Here is a 24,431-nt window from a genome sequence, read left to right on the forward strand (position 1 = left end):
ATAAATTTCTTCTCATCTTTCTGAGAATGTCGTGATTCATGTTTGGGCAAAAGTTCGAAAGCATGTTTGTGAACGGCTTCTTAAAATTCTGTCAGAGGCTTCAAACCTTCTGAAGCGCCACTGTATTGTTCTAAGGAATCCGGTAAATATTTCAAACCCCGAACAGTTGAGCAGCCTATGGTGATGGTGTGGGTCCATACAAACCTACAAACATGTTGTTATTGCTAATTTGCTGTGTCTCGTTTGGTTGGACCCGGCAGTTGGCGACGAGACTATTGTTAGCTTCTCCAGATCTGGACTCTACCCACACGGGATGGACCGATAGTCCGACGGCTAATACTAGCTGAGCGGGGTGGGGAAATGGTTGGAGAAGCATCGGCATAACGCGAAGACGGTCGGAGCAGCCTCGATAACGCTCCAAGATATGAGAGGGCATCCCCCAGGAGATAAGAACTACTTTCAGACAAACGTATTATAGCAAATCGTCGATCTGGCTATTCTTTCCAAGATGCCGAAAAGAGTTCTGATTGCGTACTGCATTGACGTCGACGCCTGCGCGAATTGGTAAGTTCGGAGCAATAACCGATGAATCTCTTTCACACATATTGACTGGTAATGAAGGCTTAACACAAAGACTGGTTCGCATGCAAACGCCAGTGATGTTTCGCGCGGTGTATTCGGCGCCAACGTCGGCACCGACCGGCTGCTCAAGTTCTTCGATCAGCAAGGGATCAAAGCGACTTGGTTCATGCCCTCGCATAGCATCCTCTCCTTCCCCGCACAAATGGCCAAGGTGCGCGATGCTGGACACGAGATCGGACTGCATGGATACACGCACGAGTACGTTTCGCATCTGACCGAGGCGCAGGAGCGCAAGGTCATGGCGAAGAGCATCGAAGTCTACAAGGAGTTCACGGGTAAACACCCCCGAGGCTGGGCCGCTCCTGCCTGGGAGGTCTCCCCACGCAGTATGAGCATTCTCGAGGAGTTCGGTTTGGAATACGATCACTCCATGATGCATCATGACTGCCAGCCCTACTACGTGGCGGACATGGGAGACACGGTTATTCACACGGACTACTCCAAAGATCCAGACGAGTGGATGGTGCCCATGAAGGAGCAGGTGCCGACCAAGATTGTTGAGCTGCCTGCTTCGTGGTTTATCGACGATTGGCCCCCGATGCAGTTTTCGCATCGCAACCCGGGCACTGGGTTTGTCAACCCCGAGGATGTGGAAAGGCAGTGGCGGGACCAATTCAGCTTCTTCTATCGCGAATATGACACTTTCATATTCCCTATCAGTGGGCACCCGCAGGTCAGCGGTCGGTCTAATGTGCTTCTCATGCAGGAACGGTTTATTGAGTGGCTCAAGACCCATGAAGGAGTCGAGTTTATGACACTGGAGCAGATTTGCGATGAGTACAAATCCGGGAAGATTGCCGGAGCGTCAGTGACTGCTGGTGTTTAGTTTTGGTATTTGGTTTATAAATGAAATAGCGAGTCAAACAGAGCCATGATGCATTCATTCCACGTAAAGGGAAAATATATTTCGACTTTTGCCGTTGAATACTTATTAGTCTGAATCTCATTTATCGGCCCTAAAGGTAAGGTCTCCTTGTTCATTGCCGTAACCTCCTAAATTAGTGCGATACAGTGGCTGAAGCAGCATACTTGTAGTACTTGGCCGCCGTCCGTCGCCTCTCTGCCTTTCCGAACCAAATAAAAGGGAAAAATGTGAGCGACAGCCCAAATGCCAACATCGCAACGGTAAGGAAAGTATTTTGTATACCCTCGGCTTCTACCCAAGGAGTGATAGCGTAAGAGGCAGCAAACCCCATCGTGTCACGGATAATGGTCATGGTTATCATGCCCTCTCCGGTGAGGTCTCTGTAACTGTCGCTGATGTATGCGATAGGAGAGGCACCACACACAACCCCGGCGATGCAGACTATACCGCCTCCAATAACGACACCAATCCAGTGGATTCCATTGGCGCTGCCAACACCGTACAGAAGGTTGCCCACCGTGAGTGTCACGGTGGCCATGACGTACAGAACCAGGCGCTGCTCGGGCTCGCGCACTCCTCCATTGCGTCGCGCTGCCCAGTTGTGGTACCAGTCTGCGAAGCGACCAGAATAAAGACCTCCAATAAGACTGCCAATAAAGGGGCCGATGTACATCAGACCAACGGTGCCGCCGGTGAAGTTGTAAGGACTGCCTCCGAAGATGGTGGTCCAGGTGCCGTTGAGGATGGTAAACATCATCAGGAAGAGACCGTTCTGAAAACCACTCATGGCAATGATGGGGAACTCGTACGCCAGTTTCAGCGAACGGATCATCATTGGTAGGATGACGTTCTTCTTGTTGGGCACTACCGTGAAGAGTCGCCGGCGTTGCCACCAGGTCAGTTGCTCATATCTCAGCGTGGCTGGTTCGTCAGTCGAGGAGGCTTCAAAATTTTTGATCGCCTCGACAGTCATGGCTGGGTCTTCTGCACTCGCATCTGGAATATTGGCTCTGGCCTCCGCAGCCCGACGCTCTGCGTTGTCTCGCATTAAGGCACGGTCGTACATGGACTCGTCCAGGACGAAGAAAAGAAGGATGGCAGTCAAACCGGTAAACACCGCTGGGAAGTAGAAGCACCATTTCCAGTTCATGTTCTGTGCCACATATGCGGAGGCGATGGGGGTTACGTATGAGCAACCTCCAAGCCAGACCATGAACCATCCAATATGTGTCCCTCGTTCATGAGTGAAGACTGTGAAGTCAGCACGGTCATTCGCAACTTCATCCTTTTAGTCACACTCACATATATCAGTCATGGACTGTTCCACCAAAGCCTCAATAGGTGCACCAAAGAAGCCATACAAGAATCGATGGGCGTACCAGGTCCCGACGGTGGTAGTGTAGGGAGCCCAGAGGTTCATCACCTGAGAATGATTCGTTATCATGGTGCGTTTCGTCTACGGAGAAATTAAGACATACCGTGCAGCCAATACAGGAGATAATGTAGACACCACGACGGCCGTACTGAAGCCCAATAGGGCACCATAGTAGAGTTCCCCAACCGAACATGAGGAAGAGAACACCAACGGCGCTGTTCAGCGTCGCTAGGGGAATTCCTGTGTTGGCAATGATATAGGGATACGTGGAATAACCTGTCGCAGAGCCCGCCCCAATAATGAAAGTGTAGCTGGTGAAGTTAGACAATACTTCTATGAATTTAGACACTAGAAAGAGAGGAAACAATACTCACAACTGCAGAGTGATGGAGTTGACCCATTTCCTTTTTTTAGACCAATTCAACGGGTCCTGAGGGTCGTCGCTGGGTGTTGGATGCAGGACAACATCGCCATCGCGTTTGACACCCTCCACCGTCTCCTGCTCATCGATCAAGTAGACAGTACCAGGCACTTCGTCTTCAATGGCAGCATCGCCTTGCTGCGGGTTTACGACCATGGTGGATTCGATCAGATTAGGACAAAGATGCGAGGTGAGCTGGTGTCGGGCCAGGTCTCCCTGGCCGATGGGTTTTATAACAACAATTCAAAAACGCGGAGGGGATAATCAACAAGAAATCCATTTCCTAGGGATTGTCCAAGTCACGACCTTCTTCTGGTCAAGGCCCGACCCAAGTTAGTGGGTATCGCGTTATTCCGACATGGGCCCCACAGCACTACTCCAGGCCAATCTCGACCAGCCATCTATAGATCAGTAGCCTCATCTGTCGGACATGACCGAGATGCAGTGGAATGAGCGGTGATTCCGTCGGACGGATGCCTCAAAGAGGGGGGAAGCATTGATAAACACCCGGTTGACACGCAATGACCTCCACGTCCCAATCATTTTCTTCTACATACCTCACTCGACATGCCCAGCGAGCTGAACATTGTCGTGGCCGGTGGCGGTCTTGGAATCGGCTTCCAGACCGTGACATATCTCTTGCAGCACACAGCGGCTAGGTTGGTCGTCTTGGATGTCGATATCTCGAAATTGACTGTGCTACAACGGGAGTACCCAGATCGGCTGTGGGTCATTGCCGGCGACATCACCAAGAGAGGAGACCGGGAGAGATTTAGAGAACTCGCTCTCCAGAAGCTGCAGACAATCACCTCGCTGGTCATCACCGCCGGCGTGATTGGTGAGATTGAGCGGATCGCAAGCTTTAGCCCTGATCGCCTCGTCAAGACCTTCAATATTAATGTGATCGGTCCTATCTTGCTGGTGAGTATTGCTATTGCGCGTCGCATCGTATGGAATTTGCTGAGACCAGACAGTGCCAATCCCTATTGGGAGAGCTCCGGAAAACAAAGGGACGAGCAATCATTTTGTCCTCGGCCGTGGATAAGGACATCAAATACGCCGGTTGGGCCCAATACTGCGTATCCAAAGCAGCATTGACTCGAGCCATTGAGCTCCTGGCACATGAAGAGCCCACGATCAACGTGATGGGTGTGTATCCGGGACTGACCCGGACCGGCATGCCGGCCGACATTATTGCAGGGAAATACAAGGGGACCATGTATGACTTTGAAGTCGAGAAGTTTCGCAATTGGGATGTGGCTGGAGAGATCGAGCCTCCGGAATGGTGTGCGAACGCAGTGGCCCAGTTGGCGGCAGGAGTCGTCGAGGGACTTCCCAGTGGACATGTGGGCTACTATTATGAACATGTTCTTCACTGTAAGGATGATTGGCCGAAGGCCCGTTTGTGATGTAGATGGATAGTTAGAGGTCCGCAATATTGCTGTTTGAATATTGGCGTACTCATTCCATCTGTAACACTATATACTTGATTATGATGCAGTACGTCCCGAAACTGATGCGACCACCTACATATAATTTTCGATTGATTCTCTAGCCCCAATACCAAAACACACCAGTCCATTCTCTAGTAGCTTCCCGTCATCGTCTGTACAAGGTTCCCCATTCTCTGCGAAATGTTTTCTGGCTGCTGCACGATGTTCGGCTTGGCCGTTTACCCGAGGGTCGTCATCCCCATTTGCACGGCGAGGGCTGCCCTCCCGACAACATCACAGCCGCTGTACTCTCGCGTGTACCTTTGCATGCTTTGGTGGTTGGCATCGAGTCCGAAGAGAAGGTGGCCAGGTCCCAATGCCTGCATGTTTCCGTCACAGACACCAATGCTCAATTTATGAGAGTAGTGTAGTTTAATCAAAATAGAAAATCCAACGATAAACCAAGCCTCGCTGATCTTACACTACGTACTTTGGACCTAGATGATTCGAAAAGTAATTGCTTAGTCTTTCATATATCTATAACGGCGCGCTGGAACAATTACAATCCATCAGAAAATACTATAACAAAGACTGCCACAGACTCGCGGGTATCACAAGAGAGTTAAGCCAGTGATGGGCATTTTAGCGCCGTGCAAGCAAAAGAAAGACTTCGTTGCCTACGGTGGACGCGAACTAGTCAGAGACATACTGTCAATTTTCTCTCAAGTTTAGCTTTCCTAGACTCGTACTAACTATTAATCCGGTTAACAGGAAGAAACCGATTCATGTATCCGCCACCCGTTGTCCCGCATCGCGTTATTCCGACATCCAAAAAGCGGAAGAACGGCACGGCTCCGAAGAATCATAGAGTTAAAATAATACAGCTCTCGAAGTACTCCATCCTATTATTGCCTCTCACGATAATAACATCACCACCCGGTAATTACGCCACGAAAATCATCATGCTCGACGTGACTTGCAAAGGCACCCCCTACGAAGTATGCTCGCCTCCATCTTGTCAACAACATACAGCTGACCAGCTAGATCGGGTTCACACATGGTTCGCAGGCCAAGAAGCAAGTACATGGCAGTATTGCATTCTACGACACACTCTTCCAATCCTCAGCACAGCTGCAATGGCCCGAGGTGCGCACGAAAGCAGACCAGTTCCTCGGCCATGCCGAAACCAACTACCCGCGTTACTATGAGGAGATGAAAGGCATCGCCGACGGGGCAGAAGTTCCCTTGGTGGACATCATGGCTCTCAATGCCCGCAGCGAGATCACGTTTGGACTCTTTGTGGAGACCAAGAAACAAGTCGACAGCGATGGATGTACCTCGATGGCGTTGAAGACGGCGCAGACTACCTTCATCAGCCAGAATTGGGACTGGATGCAGGAACAAAAGCCTAATCTAATTATCTGTCGCGTCTCCCAGACCGGCACGGACCTGCCCGATTTCCAAATGGTCACCGAGGCTGGCATCATTGGGAAGATTGGTTTCAACAATGCTGGTGTGGGCTGTTGCTTTAACGCCATTCGCGCGAGAGGGATGGACCCGACACGCATGCCGATTCATTTTGGGCTGCGGACTGTCCTGGAATCTCGATCGAAGGATCAGGCCATTGCAACTCTCAGACAGCACGGGCTTGCAGGGAGTGCCCATTTGCTGATTGGAGACAAGAATGGTGCTGTTGGCCTCGAGTGCTCACACGTGGGGTTCCAAGAGATCCATGCCGATAATCTGGGACGTGTATGCCATGCGAACAATTATATCGCACAACACGAAAATGTGTGTGAATCTATGTGGCTACAAGACTCGCCGGTCCGGACAGCGCGGATGCGCGAGCTGGTCAATCCCGAAGTGATGAAGCAGCCCAGTTGCTCCTCAATCCGAGAATTATACAAGGACGAGACGGGACTACCCGGCGCCATAAACCGCAAACAAGAAGGTTCCAGCCGCAGTGCTACCTTGTTCAATGTCGTGTTCGACTTGGGGTCCAAGGAGGGAGTTGTAACTATGGGAAGACCTACAGAGCCGGAAGAAGAGATCAAGTTTTCATTTAACTAGAGTATAGTGAAAAAAGGACTAACGATCAAATACTACTGCAGTCAAAACAGTTCTCCTTCTATTCAATCCTTCTTTATGTCGCCTTTTCCTCACCAATCTCTTCGATAATGTGGTTTGGAACCACCACACGATCCTCGGTGAAGTACAGGGTATCTTGAATGTGGAAATATGCCAGATAGGCAAAGATCAAGATACCAGTAGCGTACAAGGCAAATAGCACACCCGCCTCCCTCTCGAAAGGAATGAGTGTCGAGTCCGCACCGAAGATGATGGCTTCACCGGCAGCGAGCACACCGCGCCAGATACCGGAGTAGTTGGCTGCTTTCAGCGGATCATTGGACAGGGCTCCAAGCCAGTATACCACCAGGTATTGCCATAAAGACGAAGCGACCCAGTTCATGATGAAGAGCACACAGATGGGCGCAAATCCATCATCAGTCCAGTCCATCGTCACCTTGGGAGGATTGTGACGGTCATAGCCACGCACACGGATAATCTCCCAGATCCAAGCAGCCATGAGAGGGGTACCAACGAAGACGAGACCAGCAAACGCTCGGGATCGACGTCGCCAGGTCTTGTGATCCAACAGTGCCTGTAGGGCAAACCCACATGGGACCTGGATGACGAGCGCAACGAAGCCCAGCAGACAGCGGGTGCGAAGGTTGTTGTGAAATGCATTCGCCGAGCCAGAATACACCAGAAAGGCTTCCGCAGGAAAGAAGGCTGGAAACATCAGCAACAGCTTCCAGTCTTTGACAGCATCGATGTTCGCTTTGACTGCCTCCTTGAACTTCATTGGTTCGACCTCGATCAACGGGGAGCCGTCGTCACGGCGCACTTTACTTGGGGATACCAGAAGAAGGCCCAGTAGCGACATTAGCATCATCAGGACAATGAAGGTGATGTAGACTGCAGCTGGGACACCAGCTGACGAGCCTGTATCTTTGACGTCTATTCCCAACGCAATACTGCTGCCCACAATAGAGCCAAATGCCTGCAAACCCATTGCCGTCACCACATACTTTCCTTTCTCGTTCTCTTCCGGGTAGCATAGCTGGATGTAGCCGCTCACCACGAACAGGAAGCCGGCGCCAATGCCATTGAGACAGCCGGCGAAGATAGGGAACGCACGGCCACCGACTTGGTCAAAATACCAGAGGGAGCCGACATAGACCGCATATCCTAGGACTCCCAGACTGGTGGTGATTCCGGGGCCGAGATATTGCATGATAATCGAGGAAACGAAACTGGTCACAACCCAACATGCACACAAGCACGAATTGACGATGGAAGTGACGGCCTGTGAGTCTGGCCGACCGCCGCCGGCGCCCAGGATGTTGAGAGCGACATAGATTCCCGCGGTAAAGGCGACGCAGAGGCCCGAGATGATGTTCTGGGTGAAGGGACTGTGCAGTCGCAGCATCTTGAACGTCTTGCGGGTGCCATGTGGATCGAGGCGCTTGTGCTGCTCTTATGATGTTGCGGCATGTTCGTTCGATAGCAAGCGGAACAGCGCGACAAGGCGGATCAAGGCGAGTAGCCGGCTACCGGAACCCCCACAAACGCGAATCTCCCCGGACTGTGGTAACTGATAGCGACTTCGGTTATCCAATACCGTGTAGGTCCTGACCCACTGCGGAGGTACCGAAGGACTGACACTAGGACCAGACATGATAAGGCCCGGCTGCCGACTCGTGGTAGTCCGACCCCCCATCCTTCTACCCTAACTGGGGTCATGACAATATCATGCCGCCCAAAATGCATCGAGCCGCACAGGCCTGCGCCCGATGCTACAAGCGCAAGAAACGCTGTGACCGGGGGGTGCCCGCATGCTCGGGCTGCCGGAAGGCCAATGTGGAGTGCCATGGCATCTCGCGCAGCGACAATACGCAGATCCCTCGCAATATCGCGCGCTTCCTCGAATCCGCCATTGCGGACTTAGAGCTGCAGCTCGGCAATCGATCTGCTGCAGCAGCTGTCAGACACCAATGCGGCGATGCTATGATTCCCAGGGGTTTCATGGCGCCTCTGCCGCGGCAGTTCTGTCCATCGATTACCCAAACGCGGGCAGTGCCGTACAAGGCCTCATTCCTACAGCAGTCCAATTTTCCCCCTCAGTGAGGCTGCGACCACACTCGAGCAGGAAGTGGGGCGAATTTTCCTCTGAGCCCCTTGATAGACGGAAGCTAGCTGCCTTGGCAGTGCCTGCTGCCGTCGCCCGGACTTTGTTTGACGTGTATATCAATCGATTGTTGCCTCAATATCCTTTGTTCCACCCTGCCGAGCTGGAGAAAGTCTTTGCGCAGGTCTATGTGCAAGGCGAACAACAGCCATGGCTAAGCGCTGAAGGCCAGCGCCACCTGTTCATCGCCAGCATGGTGCTCGCGAACAGTGGCTGCGCATACAAGTTCACCAACTTGGGTCGAAATCGCTCCTTCTACAGTTCTCTTCAATCCGATGCATTATCGATGCTAAGCTGTGTACAACACACCTCTCTTGAGAGCTTACAATGTATGCTGTTGCTAGTCCAACACGCGCTGCTCAACCCACAGTCCGGCTCGCTGTACAATCTGGCTGGAGATGCGATGAAAATTGCCATTGCTTTGGGGCTGCATCAGGAACCTGTCTGCGTCGATATCAATGAGTGCGATCTGCGGCGGTCCCTTTTCTGGGCGGTATGCAATTAATACAAGGCATCTGGAAACTGTATACTGACTACATTAGTCCTATGTCCTCGACCGCTCTATAAACATCACTGGTCACAGACCACTAGCGCTGCGGGATGAGCATATCACCGTTCACCACCTTACTGACAAATCCCGAGTACACTTCGTCAACCACGTTCGTTATCGACAATTGCAGTCCGAGATGTACGCAGTCCAATTTCACAACAAGCCCATCCCTTCAGGTACCTACCAGGAGTGGATGGATGATATGGGGGAGCGCATCATGGCCTGGCGATCGTCAGCGCTGAGCAGTATCCAGGCACCGCCAGAATGGTTTGACTTTGGCACTTGGACTTGCGTCGTCCTTTTGCACCGCCCGTGCATCCGCAATCCCAATCCATCCGAAGCATCTATTAAAGAGAGTTTTGAAGCGGCGGTGCGCATATCTGATGGTAGTTCATAATATTTTTTCGTTACCTTGTTGGATTCTGACAAGTCACAGGATATTGGGAACAGTCGCAAGATAAACATGTCAAATATACCTTTCATGCTGTTCATAACGCCTTCGAGTCCGGCCTGGTACTGCTTTATGCGATAGAAGTGGCACCGGATATCTTGCGCCAGAACTACGGAGTCAAGCGTGTACTTGACGTCGTCAATCAGATCTCGGCGCTGTTCCTGGTCATTTCCAAAATCTGGCCGGACGCCATGCTAGTCGGAGATCGATACGACGAGCTGCAAAAGGCCGTCACTAAACGTTTCGTCCAAGAACCTGATGAGGAAACTGCCTACGATTCTGCGCTGCTCGACTGTCTACGTGACATGCTCTTTCGTGTCAATCGTGACGCTCGCTTCTCAAAGCCCGGACATCAATTTCCCGTATCACCAAGTGACCAGGGCAGCGGTCAATGGTCGAATTTACTAGCACCGCCGCTAGAAGGTCAATCAGCGTTGGCGCTTGGTTCATCGATGGACATTGACATGGAGTGGTTGGCGACAAACACGCTTGATGATAGCTGGGAGCTCTCTGTCTTCGAATGGCCGGGGTTTCCACCGGATATGACAGACACCCCCTCGAGGCCCGCGGTAGCCTCTCCACCAGCACTGGATCGCACAGCGGTTGATACGGCAATCGAGTTGTTGCCAGCATGCAGGCAGTGCCGGGAGCGTCGCGTGCGCTGTGATCGAGGGTTTCCCTCGTGCCAAAACTGCCGCTCTTCACAGGCCGAATGCATGCACAAAGACCCCGTCTCGGGAGAAATGACGCCGCGCAAGTACATTGCCGCCCTGCACCGCACGTTCACCAGCCTCATGGATGAGTGGGAGTCCACAGAGCCTGTCAGGATAGAGTCTACCGAGTCGATCAGCCCTACGGCCTCGTCAGTTGACTACGATAAATTGCAGCTCTTCGGTCCATCCACAGCAATGGCAGAAGTAACTGCAACGCTAACGGCGGGCGTCTATTCACAGCCAGCAGCACGCTCAGATGAGTCCTCGTGGTTTCTCTCATCGGGATGTAGCATGAACATACCGCCGCCTCATGTGCGCAGTGAGATCTTGCCCGAAATAAAACCGCTCAATCTCGTCTACCCGATATTCCAAGAAACAGACGAGTTTTTGCTCTCTTTCACTCAGAAGCAAAACCTACCAGCCACCGCCGAAAATCTTCTCGTAATCGCCATCTGCCTCCAGCTGCGCAGCAAAACCGATCCGAGATACAAAGGCCCCGCCATGGCCTATTTCAACGGTGCGCTGCACAAGCACAGCACCATAGACTTCACGACCCCGAGCATTCACCAAATTCAGATTTTCGCTCTGGAGTGTCTCTTTATCCTGCTCTGTCCCACCGCAGGCGACATCTGGCGTATGAGCGGCGCTGCCGTGCGCGCCTGCGTCGAGCTCTGCGAGGAGTACAACACAATCGACGAGACTTGCTGGCTACTCCTGCGTACCGTCTTCTGCTTGGAGATTAGCATCTGCGTAGCTCTCGGCCGACCTCCACAGTCACCCTGTTTATACGAGTCCCTCAAGCTCGATGTACCACCCACCCACGCCGCCGAAGCGTTCCAGATTGCCCTGTGCAACGTTTCATGGCTGCAAGCCTTAGATCTGATTGACCTGCTTGCTGGCGTGCCGTCCCCAGTACGACTGGAAACTCTTTTCCCAGGCCCCTACGACGACCCGATGCAGGACCAATTCTCCCAATACCTTCACGCCCGAGCGCTCCGCTCGCCGGTATCAATGGCACAGGCGCTCTCGATGGATATGGTCCGTACTCGCTTCCCGTTTTCGTGGGTCGATGCGCATGAAGTCGCGGCTGCTGTGCTACGCCCGTCTCAGCCGGCTCAGAGCGCGTGTCTTCAGGCCTTGAGATGGATGGCGGCGGATCCGGATCTTGCTTGTCAGGATCTATATGATAGCCTGGCAGTCTCGGTGTGATTGATTGGACGATACAATGTATATATGGATGTTCATGGTCTGATGTTTAATGGATAATGACACTTGGCGGTGTAAATAATATATATTTCAGTTTCTATCTAGATACAATATGCAATGGACCATACAACTCGGTGGTCTCTATATTGCATTCTTGGTGAATACAGGAAGGAAGCATGAGGATAGAAAACGTGTATTTCGGTATAAACACATACGCGCAATGGACTTTTTCTTGCTACTTTTCTCTAAACCCAGCGAGAGATGAAATTCAAAAGAAACCAAAGAGAGTAAAAACGCTGCGCGCGAAACCCCGGGAATAAAGCCAAAGACACGAAACATATATACGGCTGAGACCATCTTGTGCTCAGCGCGCAAGAGAAGATCCGAAACAATGTGCCCAAGGGGATAAACGAAAGGCTTAGAATCGCAGATCCCAGCCAATCTTCGGACCCAGCCGTGGGAGCTCATCTGCAACGCTCTGGACATCCTTGTCGCCTCTCCCGCTCAGGTTCAGAACAATGTTCTCGCCCTTTTTCATGGCCTTGGCCAGTTGCATAACGCCATAGACAGCGTGCGATGACTCCAAAGCGGGGATGATACCCTCGTGCTGGGCGAGAGCGCGGAAGCCCATCAGGGCCTGGCTGTCGTCGGCGGTGATGAAGGTGGCGCGGTTGGCATCCTTCCAGGCGCTCAGTTCAGGTCCGACACCAGGGTAGTCCAGACCAGCGGAAATAGAGTGCGTATCGGAAATCTGGCCGTGCTCGTTCTGAAGGACATAGGTGCGCACGCCGTGCAGGACACCCTTGGAACCGCCAGACAGGGTAGCGGAGTGTCGGGCAGTGTCAATGCCGTCGCCAGCAGCCTCGACACCAATGAGCTTGACGCTGGGATCCTTGGAGAAGGGATAGAACATGCCCACCGCATTGCTACCGCCACCGACGCAGGCAACAACGGCATCCGGGAGCTTGCCAATTTCCTTGGCCATCTGCTCTTTTGTCTCATCACCAATCACGGACTGGAAGGTACGCACAATAGTCGGGAAGGGGTGCGGGCCAATCGCAGAGCCGATAATGTAGTGGGTGGTGTCGAGCTCAACGACCCAGGCGCGAAGGGCCTCGTTGACAGCATCGCGCAGAGTGCGGCTGCCGGCATCCACAGCCACGACGGACGCACCGAGGAGCTTCATCCGGAAGACATTGAGAGCTTGACGGCGCACATCCTCGGCGCCCATGTACACTGTGCACTTCATGCCGAACTTGGCACACACAGTCGCCGTAGCAACACCGTGCTGGCCTGCGCCCGTCTCGGCGATAATCTGGGTCTTGCCCAGTCGGCGGGCAACCAGGATCTGGCCGAGAGCATTGTTGATCTTGTGGCTGCCCGTGTGGTTGAGATCCTCACGCTTCAACCAAATGTTAGCGCCGCCGACGTGATCCGTCAACCGTTGCGCCATGTGCAGGCTGCTGGGACGGCCCATGTACGGGTAGTAAGAGCGGAATTCTTCCCAGAACGTGGGATCATTGCACGCATCGGCGAAGCCCTGCTCCAGCTCGGCCAAGCAGTCCATCAGGGACTCGGGGACGTACTGGCCACCGAATTCTCCAAATCGCGAGGGCTGAGCGGAGGGGTCCTTGGTGACGTTGAGCGCCTCAAGCTGGTCACCAAGTCCCGGTCCAGAAGGAGTGTCCGCCTCCGTGATCACCTTTGTGGGCCGCGACACGGCAGGGGCCTGCGCCTTCTCAATGGCCTCGAGGACATTGATCTCATGGGTGAGCGAGCCCTGGGTATTACGCTCGAGCTTGCGGCCAGTGACGCTGGAGAGGTATTCCTCGGCCTTCTTAGCAGCCTGGCCTGCCGGAGCCTGGCCAACAACGGTGATAATCTGACTGCCAATCACCACACCCTCTGCGACATCCTGGATCGAAAGGAAGTGCTCGCGGGTGCTAACGCCGAAGCCCAAGGCAGCGGGGACATTGCCGGAGTATTCATGAACCCGAGCCAGCAACTCGGGCACGTTTGCGCTCAGCTTTCCAGTGGCACCAGTAACACCCATGCGCGAGACAACGTAGATGAAAGAGTCGGCGATCTTGCATAGAAGCTTCATACGGGATTCAGAGGTAGCGGGGGCAATAAGGGGAACGTAGGACAGCCTAAAATATCCAAAGGTCAGCTATTACAATCGTTGTGACTCTCAGGTTTACTTACCCCGTGCTAGAGCAGAGGTCACGGAACCGGACGGCCTCCTCGGGAGGCAAATCGACCATGATGAAGCCGTTGACACCCGCTTCCTTGCAATCCTGAAGCATGCGCTCCTCGCCATACCGTAGAACCGGGTTATAGTATCCCATGAGAAGAAGCGGGGTCTTCAAGCCCCGGCTTCGGGCGGTGCGTACAAGCTCCAACACGGTTGTGACCGTCACGCCATTCTGGAGGGCCTGGGTGTTCGCTTTTTGGATGGTCGGGCCGTCGGCAATCGGGTCTGTGAAGGGAATTCCAAGCTCAATGATATCTGCAACGACAAATCGTTAGCGCGGCTGTCTATGACTTGTGTGGTCACTTCATGGAGGGCATTCACATACCAGCGCCACCATTTTCCAGACCCAATAGGATATCGACTGCCTCCTCGACGGTCGGATAGCCGGCGGTGATGTAGGCCACTAGAGCAGCACGCTTCTGCTCCTTGCACTTGGCAAAGGTCTGCTTAATTGCATCCATGGCGAGGTGAGGGATTGGTATGAACGTGGGGCAAAAAGAATGTCAGACGAAAGAAAAAGAAAAGGTCGGTGCAATTGAGAGTGTGGATCACCACCAAAGCACGTATAGATGGGATGAGGGTATAATATGAACCACGGGGGGGAGAATGTGCAGTGTGATGATTCCAATGAGGCCCGGACCGGAAAGAAGAGCAATTCAACGAAGAGGAAGAGGACGTGCGTGAGTCACCCACTTGCCCTGTTCGCCTCTCCCCGCGAGTCACGTGCGATAAGATAAGGAGAAGTTGGAGTTCTTTTGGGCCACAGAAAAGGTTAGTCAGCTATCATAACTATTAGTAGGATGGAGTCATGCCATGGGCACGATAAACTTATGGACCAAGCAAATCACCGGCCGACTGGTTATTCGTCTGACTGTTGTGGGAGATGGTGACTAGGAAGCATGAGACAATACAGACAATGGTCAAAGACTGAATCCACTATTAATTCGAACTCAATCTGTCCAGCAAGCCGGACAGTGCGATGGGCCAGCTGAAATGAGCTACCTAGAAAACCACGCGGAAGGCGAAACACGGTCCATCGATTCATCCTTCCCGGTTCCCAAACGCCAAAACAATGCAGGAGTCGCTTGACACGACCAAAAAACAGTCAAAAACAAAGGTAGTAACAACTCCCAGGAAAATCCAACAAGGGACAAGAAATCCAAGAAAACAGAGGCGTCTCTGTTCCCTGGACCGTCCCCCGAACAAAACCGCCAATTCCCTTTCCCAAAAAAGTATCCCAAAATCTATCCCAATTCCCAATTCCGACCTGCGAATGCAAAAGGAATGACTGCAGCGCCCTGCTATGCCAAGTAATCGTACATATAGCCCAGTTGTGTAACCAAAAAAAGGAGAGTAAGCCCATAATGCCCCGGCAAAAATATATGCAACCCAATGTAAAAAGGAATGGAACAAGACACCGTCTAAAATGCGCAATGCACAGAGTCTTCGTGAAAAAAATGCAAAATGTGGGTAAGGGGGCATTCAGGCATCAAAAGCTTGTAAATGTAAAGGAGAGACGTGATATCGTGATCGATCGAAAGCGGCGCCGTTCATAGAGAAGAGCGCCATCGCTGCTGCTGACTGGGCGTGTTGTAAAGGAATGACTGGAAAGGGAATTCGTATCTTCAAAGCAAATCGAGGAAAAATAGCAAAATCCGAAGTGCAAAAAAACAAAAAGTTGTGTGCCGGTCACAACTATGAACCGGGCCAACGGGTTCATGAGCCAGGTGCCGTGTCGTGGAGAGAGTACACGGAATCCATGTAGGCGTAGCACGCGTTGTTGGTTGAAGCCGCCGTAGTAGGCACCCTGGCGTCGAGGCCATGCATATCCCAAGCTGCACGTGGCGCCGAGGCTGGCAGCCCGTGGGGGGTCTGGGACTGACAGATGGCCGGGTAGGAATAAGATCCAACAGACGTATAAGCCGGGCCGGCAGCCGGGAGTACAGATCGAAGCTCAGGAGCCGTTGTGAACGGAACACCGGCCTGATCCGCTTGCGGTGAATACGCCGGCACAACCATGCTAGCGGTATAGGCCAGGCCGGAGTCCGATACAGACTGAGGCGAGGTGGCTGTGTGAGGCTCTGTGCCTGAATCAGAACCCGTGGCGTGGCCGGTATAGTTAGTGGCTGCCGCAGGTAGAGCGCCTGCGGTGGAGGAGTAGCTGGCGGACTAGAAAAACAAGTCAGTAATCAACTTGACCATGAGAGGACGGATACTCACGTATTTCCCGATAATTTTCTTCAGGGCGTGGCTGAGAATCTTCCATGGAAAGACCTTGACGTCCTTCTCAATATTGCGCGGCTTAGGAGCAGGGAAGCCCATGATGACCTTGAAGAAGTTCTCGCTGTCTGCCTTGGCCTTGGAGATAGTGAGTGGCCGGAAACCTTCCAGGTTGCGCCGAATCCGATTCTTCTCTTCCACGGTGAATCGCACGCCCACGAGAGACTCAAGTAGGTAGATGGTATCCACACTGGTGACATAGCACTCTTGCTTCTCCTCCCACAGGATGCAACTGATGCAGATGCTGTTGGGGGCGCGATCCTCGGGAGCCACAGGCTTGAAGTCGGCGTGGATTGTGCTTCCAGTCTGGGATCGCGTGAACTGCACCAGACGACGCTGGCTGTCCCGCTCCTCCGTGCTCCAACCTTCTGCCATGGCATCCAGATCTCCGTTAAGCTTGAGGATAGCCTTAGAGGGATACATGGCATACGGGTTGAAGGGCTGGTTCTGGCTCAGGCCGTTCCCTTGCTGGAGGGTGGAGGTGCGCATCAGAGTCGGGTTCGAAGAACGAACTGGCGATGCTCCCTTGTGCTGTGCGATCCCCTGCGCCATGGCGAGTGCCGGGTTCCGCACTTCATGGCTGACGGGCACGTAGGAAGGACTCCAGGACGGAGTGAGAGGCGACGGAGCACGGATGGTGGGCTGGGGCGCGGACACAGTAGAGTATTGTGCGATGCTTGTTCGAGGAGAGGAGCCAGGGTGGAAAGGCGTGACAAATGGAACCATGGCTGGAAGAGGCTGCAGATACGGCGAGAAAGATGCGGATCGGTTCTCGCGGTACGAGTAACTGTCCTGGGGCTCGATCTTGGACACCGAAGCCGTGTGTCTCTTGACCGGTCTGGCAACCGAGGCAGTCTCCGAAATCGAAGAGATCTTGCGTTTCCGCGAATCTCCCGAGGGCGACGGCTGGGGCACATGTTCATATGTGTAGACACCGACTTGAAGAGTGGTCGCAGGGCAATCGCTCTGAGTGCTCATAGTGACTTGCAGGGGCACGGCGAAGGACGGAGAACCCGTGGACAGGAACGGCGGAGCATCCATCGACAGAGCGTACTGGAAAGCGGAACCCTGAAACCCTAGGAAGTGGGGGACACATTCGCACTTCTTCGACCCAAAGACCAAGTACAACTCTGCATAGGCCGAGCTGTGCAGGTCATAAGGCGATTGGATCTGGACAAAAACACGCGTGCCCTCAGCGCCGCGTTGAGGGGGTGTAGGAGACGATCTCAGGCAGCTGCTGAGGCTGTGCACCCATCATCGGCGACTGGGCCTCTTCGTATGAGCTGGCATACTCCTGGTTGGGCAGGTAGGGCACACAGTCGGAGATCTGACTGGCCTGGTCCGCCATGGGCGACGGGACGAGCGATGCCGTCACATAAGGAGACTGGCCGTAGGCCGAATAGGAGCCAGCATCATGCAAAGATCGCGTGGAGCCGTAATCTGGTTGGATATCAGCACAGGCCTGAGGATGAGATGGAATAATGGTGGCATACCTAGTATGGTGCCGGCCGAGGGCTTCTGGAAAGCAGACATCGACAGGAAGGGCTCAGACTTGGCCCACAGGCCGTCTGAAAATGCACCAACAAACTGTGACTCTTCAGGATCCGAGAAATCCACGGACTCGCCTAGAACGAGAGGTGTTTGAAAGTCCGGGTCGAACTGTGATGGATAGGGGGTACAAAGTCAGTCCACGGTATTCACACACGCAGGAGGTTCGTTGGTATGGATTCAAACACAAGAGGACAGAAGGGGAAATGCGGGCATCCAGAACAGAAACAAGCAAAGGGAATTGGGTGCGGGTGTGATTCTCACCAAAACACCGTGTGTCTTCGAGTAAGCCAGCTTGAAGGTGTTGCAGCGACTGCAACAAGACTGAACACCCTGGAAAAGAAGCGAATGACTGGGAATTTATCCTCCAAACGACTGAATGTCAAAACGACCACGCTAGAACGGGGCTCTCCGAGACAGAACAAGCGAGGAAATGAAGCCGCTGTCAGGTTCACAAAAAGGTCGGCAACAAAAGGCCTCGAATCACCATTCAGCGAAGCTGAGACTGGGAAAGGCTGGCTGCAGAAAGAGATTCAGATCTCGGTCGCGCTGATCAAAGGCTCATAAAGACCGTGACGGCGGAACCTGTCGCGTAAGAGGGAAGCCCTAAAGCCACTGCCGGTCGGCGCAGATGTTCACACAAGATTGGATGATTTCCACGAGGTTGACCTTGATGACAGCGAACGCGGACTGGACGGGTTTTGCTTTCTTTCTTTTCCTGGTGCCGCGCGAGGTCTCGGAACGCTTTCAAGCAGATTGGGCAGACACACTGACGATGGCGAACTATCCAAGCAATGAGTACGAACCTTTGTTTTCCACCAGCGATAGAGGAACGGATGGGTGCATAGGCTAACAAAGGTGTGTGGGCTCACCGAGTGAATCAAGAAGATGGAAAAAAAATCTGAGACTGAATTGTCCGTGTCTCTAGATAATATGTCGCAGCTCGGACTCCCAAGTCAATGTTGACGGAATAGTCTATTCAATACTAATGTTAATAACAAACAGCTCAATCTGGGGGGTCGACTATCGACGGGGAAGGCCTCCGGCACGGGTCCATCGACGCTCGTCATCTCTTGGGCCCGTTGATGGTCCCGAGCAGCACGAGTTCCCGGATGCAAGGATGCACATAATGCAAGGCACGAGGGGGAGAGTGAGACCGTGGGCGAAGGGGGAAATGTCTCTCTTACTAACCTTGAGCCTGATCCTGCCTGTCCTTCTGCAAATTGACTGAGACCTTTCCACTCAGAGGCGATCGATGCCGTGTCCTCAGCCGAGACACAACGAATGGGCGATCTTCCTTTTATTCGCCGCAGTTTTGGCGATCGTAGACCAAAGAAGATTCAAATAGTTCAAATCAATCGTTGGTTGGCCAAACCGAGTCGGCGGGACAAACGGGCTCTACAGGCAAGCTGGATATCGCGATGCGCAAACGCGACTTTGTCTTTTTTTCTTCTCTCCCTCCGGGACCGCAATTTCCGAAGCTGTCAGGGCCTTGGAATAATTCTCCACTGGTGAAAACGAGGAGAGATCAAGGGCTCCGCAATGGGCGCAAGGTGTCTCCGATCGATAATTAAATATTAAATAATCCGGATATAATGGACCGTGTGTTTCAGTGTTCCTCGCTTCTCGTGTTTCTCTTTTTTGATTTTTAAAATGGTCAAACAAACGTAGCGAGCGTGGTTCTCGTGGCGGCAAGTAGCGAGCGTAAGAGCGAACGTGGGGGTGGTGTGGTGGTGAGCGAATGTGGACAATCAAGTCATAATAATGACTGGTCTTGTCAGATGGAGAGAGGAAGAGGGGAGGAGGGGGAGGAGAAAAGCGGCGAGGATGGCAAGAGGAATCGAAGTAAGGAAGAAGAGAGACCAGGGCAGAAAGTAACGAGGGCGATAATAATATATGATGCGAGGGTATTATTATTAGCATAGTAAATTCCGGCCTAACTGGTTCAGGCCCACGAGCGGTGTTTTGTTACATACACTGCCAATACCTGAACTAACTAATAAGGATCGTGGCGGGGGATGCACAGATGATTTCTTGGGAACTGGGGACTCGGGTTAGGACGGGTATTGCCCACGGCCTTCACACCGGTGGTACGATCTCAAGTGACACACGGTCCAGGGGCCTGACTCTCAGCCCGTCGCGTCGAACCAGGTGGTTGGCTGCGAGAGTTCCAATTATAATGCACGGCGATCACGATGCTGACTTGTCCCTCGAGGCTGCTGCTGATGGGCGTCTTCTCTTCCCTCCACCTACGTGGACCGCTGGCAAAGAAAAGGTGACCAGGTAGATGAACAGTGGACACTGTCCAATGCGGTGTATGGTCCGAAGTGGGTTGACGGGGTGCCGGACGGACCCAAATACCGTTCTCTCTTTTCTCTCCATCATCATGATCACCACCACATCTAGCGGGCTGTGCCGGGCATTAAAGTGGAGAGCGAACAGATTATTTGCTTGGGGACTGCTGACTTCCATGGCGGGCACAGACTTTCCTCGAATAATCCATGTTCGACTCAGCCAATCATCGGCGGCGGCACTAGTTATATTTAGTATCCGAGGTTGTTCCCTATTCCCAATCGGGTCATCGCGGCGGCCAATCCTCTGCACGCTTTGCAGACCCTTTTTTTTTGCACGCCCGATCGTGCACTCGGATCACACTTGCCGACCCTTGGATAGGTGTTATCGGCCGTACCATTATTACTCTTTGTTCGTTAAGGGTGTGACTCCTCTGTACTATTCACTGTAATTATAGCCTCCTAGGGCTTGCCGTCATCATACGATCATCTGACTCGAGCTAAACTTAGCAGGGTATCATCGTCTCGTGGTCGCTATCACTCTGCGATGTGACCCTAGCCCCCTTCTGGAAAGAAAAATAAAAAACACGAGCAACAACAACAAACAAAAACCGGTGTGACTGCTCTACTGTACCATTTCTGACCGCATCAGCCTTGTCGATCCACCCCGGCTTGTCGGTGATCATGGAATTATTATTAGTTTGTAGCTATCCCCTCGAGGCATCAGGCAAGGACGGTAGGTATCCCTCACTGGAGGGAATACGATCGCTCGGGAGAGTTCCGACCGCAACGGCTGGGATGCATATCCCTTGTGCAGATATCCCCAGCCACCACGATGTGCTGTGCGTACGGGACTCGTGCAAGGAGACCAGCATTTGTTAGCCTCCGTGATTTTCCCACGTTGAGTATATCCCCCGTCGTGGATAGCATAGAGTGGATGACTTCCCGGAGCCATTGTTCGGCTGTCGGGTTCGAGCGACGGTGGAGCGCTGATTGATCAGCGATCATATCAAAGCTTAGGGGTTCGTAGGTCCCAAAGACGATCAAACGCTCATCCTGATTCCCCAACCACATTTAATTAACACCAGCAAGGAGCTTTTTGTCCTTAAATCTATCCCTATTATTACCCCTTGTAATCAAATAAAACGAAGAGTCAGGGGCATAGCGTTTGTCTCTGTGGATTGACCCAGAAGGGTTAAAAAAAAATCCCCCTATCTCTCCGCCGTTGACAACCGGGTTCCGGGATCCACAGGCGGAGCCCATCGGCCAACGCAGAAAAGTGCCCGATTCGTTTGCGAGCCATTTTGAATTCCACCGGCGTCCAGGGAGATCCCAGGTCGGGCACTGCTGTTCAGAGCTTCGGACTTCCATCCCTGTTGGAGCCGTGCTCCGGATTTTCCACTGTGCGCGGCTGGTGTCGGCTCCTCCTGATCCACTACATGATTCATTGATTAATTATTGAATTTATTATTACTCTCATCGAACTCCATTGATTAAAGTGTATCTCCTCGGAACAGGAGTCACCATTGGTCAAGGGAATCAGAAAGAAAGCAGGAACCTTGCTTGCATCGGGATGGAATTGAGATTGACCCGAGACGACGGTGAACTTGCTGGAGAGAGACAGCCCTTGCAGCGACAAACCACATCCCCCCCGTGCTTCAGCCCGTGCTCTCTGTGTCCTGCGAGGTGCTCTGATGCCCACATGGGCTTTTGCAGGACATACTAGTGGAAGCTCCCCGAGCTGTGGACCTACCACTAACTGTTGCTGTTCGTAGCTTGCCAGTGGTTTCTCCGCCACAGCCTGTGCCCTGCCAATAATGGCCCCCTATTTCTCGTCCACCGGATCTCCCTAGCATACTCTAACTAATTGCAGGAGCCACTCAACGTTGTCGGGTTATTCGCTTGGTCAAGCCTGCGCACCGCGCCGCCGTATTAGCTTTAACTCTACGTCCTGTACTGGACAGGCGGAACGAGCGAATCACGGTATTTAACAATCCCCCGGTATCTGTGAGCTAGCCTCATTCTTCCTTAGCTGCCCTTGGCTGCTACATAGAGCAGTTAGCTGTCGTAGCTTCCTTCCTTCTTGCTCCTAGTGTCCCCTGCGCCTCTGCCACGCTGGGAGGGATCTACAGTCCCAACTACCGAACAGATGATGTCGTCTTCCCCCATACTCTGTGCATACTCTGTGCATACTCTGTGATCTCTCGGGAGCCTTTCCGCTCGTCTGCTTTACCCGGTGACAGCTGGCTCACTCTCTACCGCAAGCATTGAGTCCATGATACTATTCTGTAGCGCCGAGCAAGCATATCTGAGAAGTTCGCGCCCATAATCGTCAACCGAGCCGCGCATCCTATGAAGCTTACCGTGTCCCTGACCCGGCCACTTGGCAGGTCTCACCTTGTCGCTTTGCTCTGAATCTTTATTCGCTTGACATTTTTAGTTTGGGGCGGGGGGTGGAACAAGGATTAACCAGCCATGTCTCTGTGCTACCGTCGAGGCGATCATCACGGCGCCAGTCTCCAGCACCCCCGACTCCCAGCTTCATAGCCACTCGCTTGTCTCAGTGACGATGAAGATCGCGCGGGGGGACGTCAGGAAGGTCAGACCAATGCCGTCGGTGGAAATCGCATCTTCGGGCCAGTCGGTCAACCTTGGAAGATGCCCGATCTGCGCTGGAGTTGATGATCGCATACGCTCTTGGAGAAGCATGTGGCGCATTTTTGAAATAATCCTTGTATTTACGAATTACACAGTAGCTAGAGTTGGTTTCATCTCACTATCTTTTTTTCCCTCAGGCTCAGGGGAAGTGAGACCGATCATCGGTCTTTTTTCGCAACGGCACATTTGTGCCGCGTCGATCTGATTCTGATAGGATCTTGACCGGTCGGAGTCCGGCAACCTGTTTTTTGAGAATAGATGTGGGAATTGTAGGACGGAGGTCTTGCCTCATGTGATTGTAGCGGTTTTAAATCTAGTTTTAGGGTTCGAATTATTGTTTATCGTTGACAGAGGTGTTCGTCCACCTCGTGGCCCCCACGATATATATACAGCACAACTACATGACAACATATATATAACGCTGACTTGACACTCAACACGATTGCTTTATAACACGCTTCTAGAATAATAATATCAATCTTTCTTCACTTCTCTTGACTGTCTCAATCGCTAACAAAACCCACAACGATCGCCTTGATCATCCGCGCTTGAAACCATCGCCTATATACGGCCGTTTCAGATTGATCGGTAGCGCCAGCACCGACCGTGGATTTGCTTATCTGCAACAAAGCTAACCTTGAACTCCTGTTCCTTGCTCCCTTCCTTTTCCTTGTTTCCTATTTACCACCGTGTAATGATGAAGTGCTAATTTTCGAGCTTTCACATCGATAGTAGAATAATGAACAAGCCACGAGGATTACCCCTGTCTGTTCCCGGTGCATGCATGTCCTGTGTACACTTTCCTCTAACTGGACTAGGACCAGTGGGGAATCCCTCCATCGGGACCTCGGGAGCCATCAGCCTCCGATTGATTCTCCATGTGGTTCCCTGAGCTTCCGTCTACTAACTATTCCAGACTGGGTTGCTGCTGATTGTTTGGTTTGGTTCGGTTTTTGGGTTGCCCCAGAATTAGTAATGGAGAACATCATTGACTTCAGTACTTTTTCGGACCCGAGAATCTAGCGAACAAGCCCACTTTTTTTTTCTTGCCTCTTGTGGTTCTGCTACACTTTTACGGAGCACTGAATTATTGGATAAGGGAGCAATTGACTTTTTCCTTTGATTCCCACTCCTGCCAAGTGTATAGGCAACCACAAAAAAAAGAAAAATTAAGCGAACAACAGACAAGAACAACGGACCAAAAATACCATCCGACCAAGGCATAACGGCCCCTTTCGGAGACCAGATCCGGTAGGAGCAGGGAGATTACATCCGTGCTTGTTGATCCTGTGCCTCGGGGAATTTTCTTTTCTCTTCTCTCGCTTGCCACGAGGTGGAGGAGACGGACGACATGATGGACACGGGCGCGGAGTTGCTATCCAAGCGAACACACCAAGAAGCGTCCCCTGCCCTTCTCCCGCATCCCTCGAGTGGAGAATTCACTGAAATTGGGAATTCCCGCTATCCAATGTACTGACCACGGAGTACTGCA

General features: G+C 52.6%; 10 protein-coding genes across 10 annotated transcripts; 4 read left to right on the forward strand and 6 right to left on the reverse strand.

Annotated features, from left to right (window-relative positions):
* Positions 1-508: 508 nt before the first annotated feature.
* On the forward strand, positions 509-1,468 carry N7510_006368 (polysaccharide deacetylase family protein; the record flags this gene model as incomplete). Its single annotated transcript, XM_056978294.1, has 2 exons — positions 509-564; positions 622-1,468. The coding sequence occupies 2 exons, from the start codon at positions 509-511 to the stop codon at positions 1,466-1,468; spliced, it is 903 nt and encodes a 300-aa protein (XP_056834326.1).
* A 172-nt stretch (positions 1,469-1,640) lies between these two features.
* On the reverse strand, positions 1,641-3,459 carry N7510_006369 (uncharacterized protein; the record flags this gene model as incomplete). The annotated part of the gene is made up of 4 exons (XM_056978295.1): positions 1,641-2,758; positions 2,810-2,930; positions 2,986-3,193; positions 3,257-3,459. The coding sequence occupies 4 exons, from the start codon at positions 3,457-3,459 to the stop codon at positions 1,641-1,643; spliced, it is 1,650 nt and encodes a 549-aa protein (XP_056834327.1).
* A 411-nt stretch (positions 3,460-3,870) lies between these two features.
* On the forward strand, positions 3,871-4,712 carry N7510_006370 (SDR family oxidoreductase; the record flags this gene model as incomplete). The annotated part of the gene is made up of 2 exons (XM_056978296.1): positions 3,871-4,224; positions 4,278-4,712. 2 exons carry the CDS (start codon positions 3,871-3,873, stop codon positions 4,710-4,712), a joined length of 789 nt encoding a protein of 262 aa, XP_056834328.1.
* Positions 4,713-5,698: 986 nt separating this feature from the next.
* On the forward strand, positions 5,699-6,806 carry N7510_006371 (uncharacterized protein; the record flags this gene model as incomplete). The annotated part of the gene is made up of 2 exons (XM_056978297.1): positions 5,699-5,734; positions 5,805-6,806. The coding sequence occupies 2 exons, from the start codon at positions 5,699-5,701 to the stop codon at positions 6,804-6,806; spliced, it is 1,038 nt and encodes a 345-aa protein (XP_056834329.1).
* Positions 6,807-6,879: 73 nt separating this feature from the next.
* On the reverse strand, positions 6,880-8,229 carry N7510_006372 (uncharacterized protein; the record flags this gene model as incomplete). Its single annotated transcript, XM_056978298.1, has 1 exon — positions 6,880-8,229. The coding sequence occupies one exon, from the start codon at positions 8,227-8,229 to the stop codon at positions 6,880-6,882; it is 1,350 nt and encodes a 449-aa protein (XP_056834330.1).
* Positions 8,230-8,277: 48 nt separating this feature from the next.
* On the reverse strand, positions 8,278-8,478 carry N7510_006373 (uncharacterized protein; the record flags this gene model as incomplete). Its single annotated transcript, XM_056978299.1, has 1 exon — positions 8,278-8,478. One exon carries the CDS (start codon positions 8,476-8,478, stop codon positions 8,278-8,280), a length of 201 nt encoding a protein of 66 aa, XP_056834331.1.
* Positions 8,479-8,564: 86 nt separating this feature from the next.
* Positions 8,565-11,911, forward strand: N7510_006374 (uncharacterized protein; the record flags this gene model as incomplete). The annotated part of the gene is made up of 4 exons (XM_056978300.1): positions 8,565-8,923; positions 8,986-9,481; positions 9,531-9,924; positions 9,975-11,911. The coding sequence occupies 4 exons, from the start codon at positions 8,565-8,567 to the stop codon at positions 11,909-11,911; spliced, it is 3,186 nt and encodes a 1,061-aa protein (XP_056834332.1).
* Positions 11,912-12,326: 415 nt separating this feature from the next.
* On the reverse strand, positions 12,327-14,623 carry trpB (tryptophan synthase TRP5; the record flags this gene model as incomplete). The annotated part of the gene is made up of 3 exons (XM_056978301.1): positions 12,327-14,058; positions 14,114-14,417; positions 14,488-14,623. 3 exons carry the CDS (start codon positions 14,621-14,623, stop codon positions 12,327-12,329), a joined length of 2,172 nt encoding a protein of 723 aa, XP_056834333.1.
* Positions 14,624-15,878: 1,255 nt separating this feature from the next.
* medA (transcriptional regulator medA) lies at positions 15,879-18,480 on the reverse strand (the record flags this gene model as incomplete). The annotated part of the gene is made up of 5 exons (XM_056978302.1): positions 15,879-16,331; positions 16,383-17,685; positions 17,735-17,882; positions 17,936-18,101; positions 18,478-18,480. The coding sequence occupies 5 exons, from the start codon at positions 18,478-18,480 to the stop codon at positions 15,879-15,881; spliced, it is 2,073 nt and encodes a 690-aa protein (XP_056834334.1).
* Positions 18,481-21,492: 3,012 nt separating this feature from the next.
* N7510_006377 (uncharacterized protein) lies at positions 21,493-21,729 on the reverse strand (the record flags this gene model as incomplete). Its single annotated transcript, XM_056978303.1, has 1 exon — positions 21,493-21,729. The coding sequence occupies one exon, from the start codon at positions 21,727-21,729 to the stop codon at positions 21,493-21,495; it is 237 nt and encodes a 78-aa protein (XP_056834335.1).
* Between the last annotated feature and the right edge of the window lie 2,702 nt (positions 21,730-24,431).

Source organism: Penicillium lagena (genome assembly GCF_028827675.1).
Source record: "Penicillium lagena strain IBT 129212 chromosome Unknown utg000003l_segment0_segment0, whole genome shotgun sequence".
Taxonomy (NCBI): domain Eukaryota; kingdom Fungi; phylum Ascomycota; class Eurotiomycetes; order Eurotiales; family Aspergillaceae; genus Penicillium; species Penicillium lagena.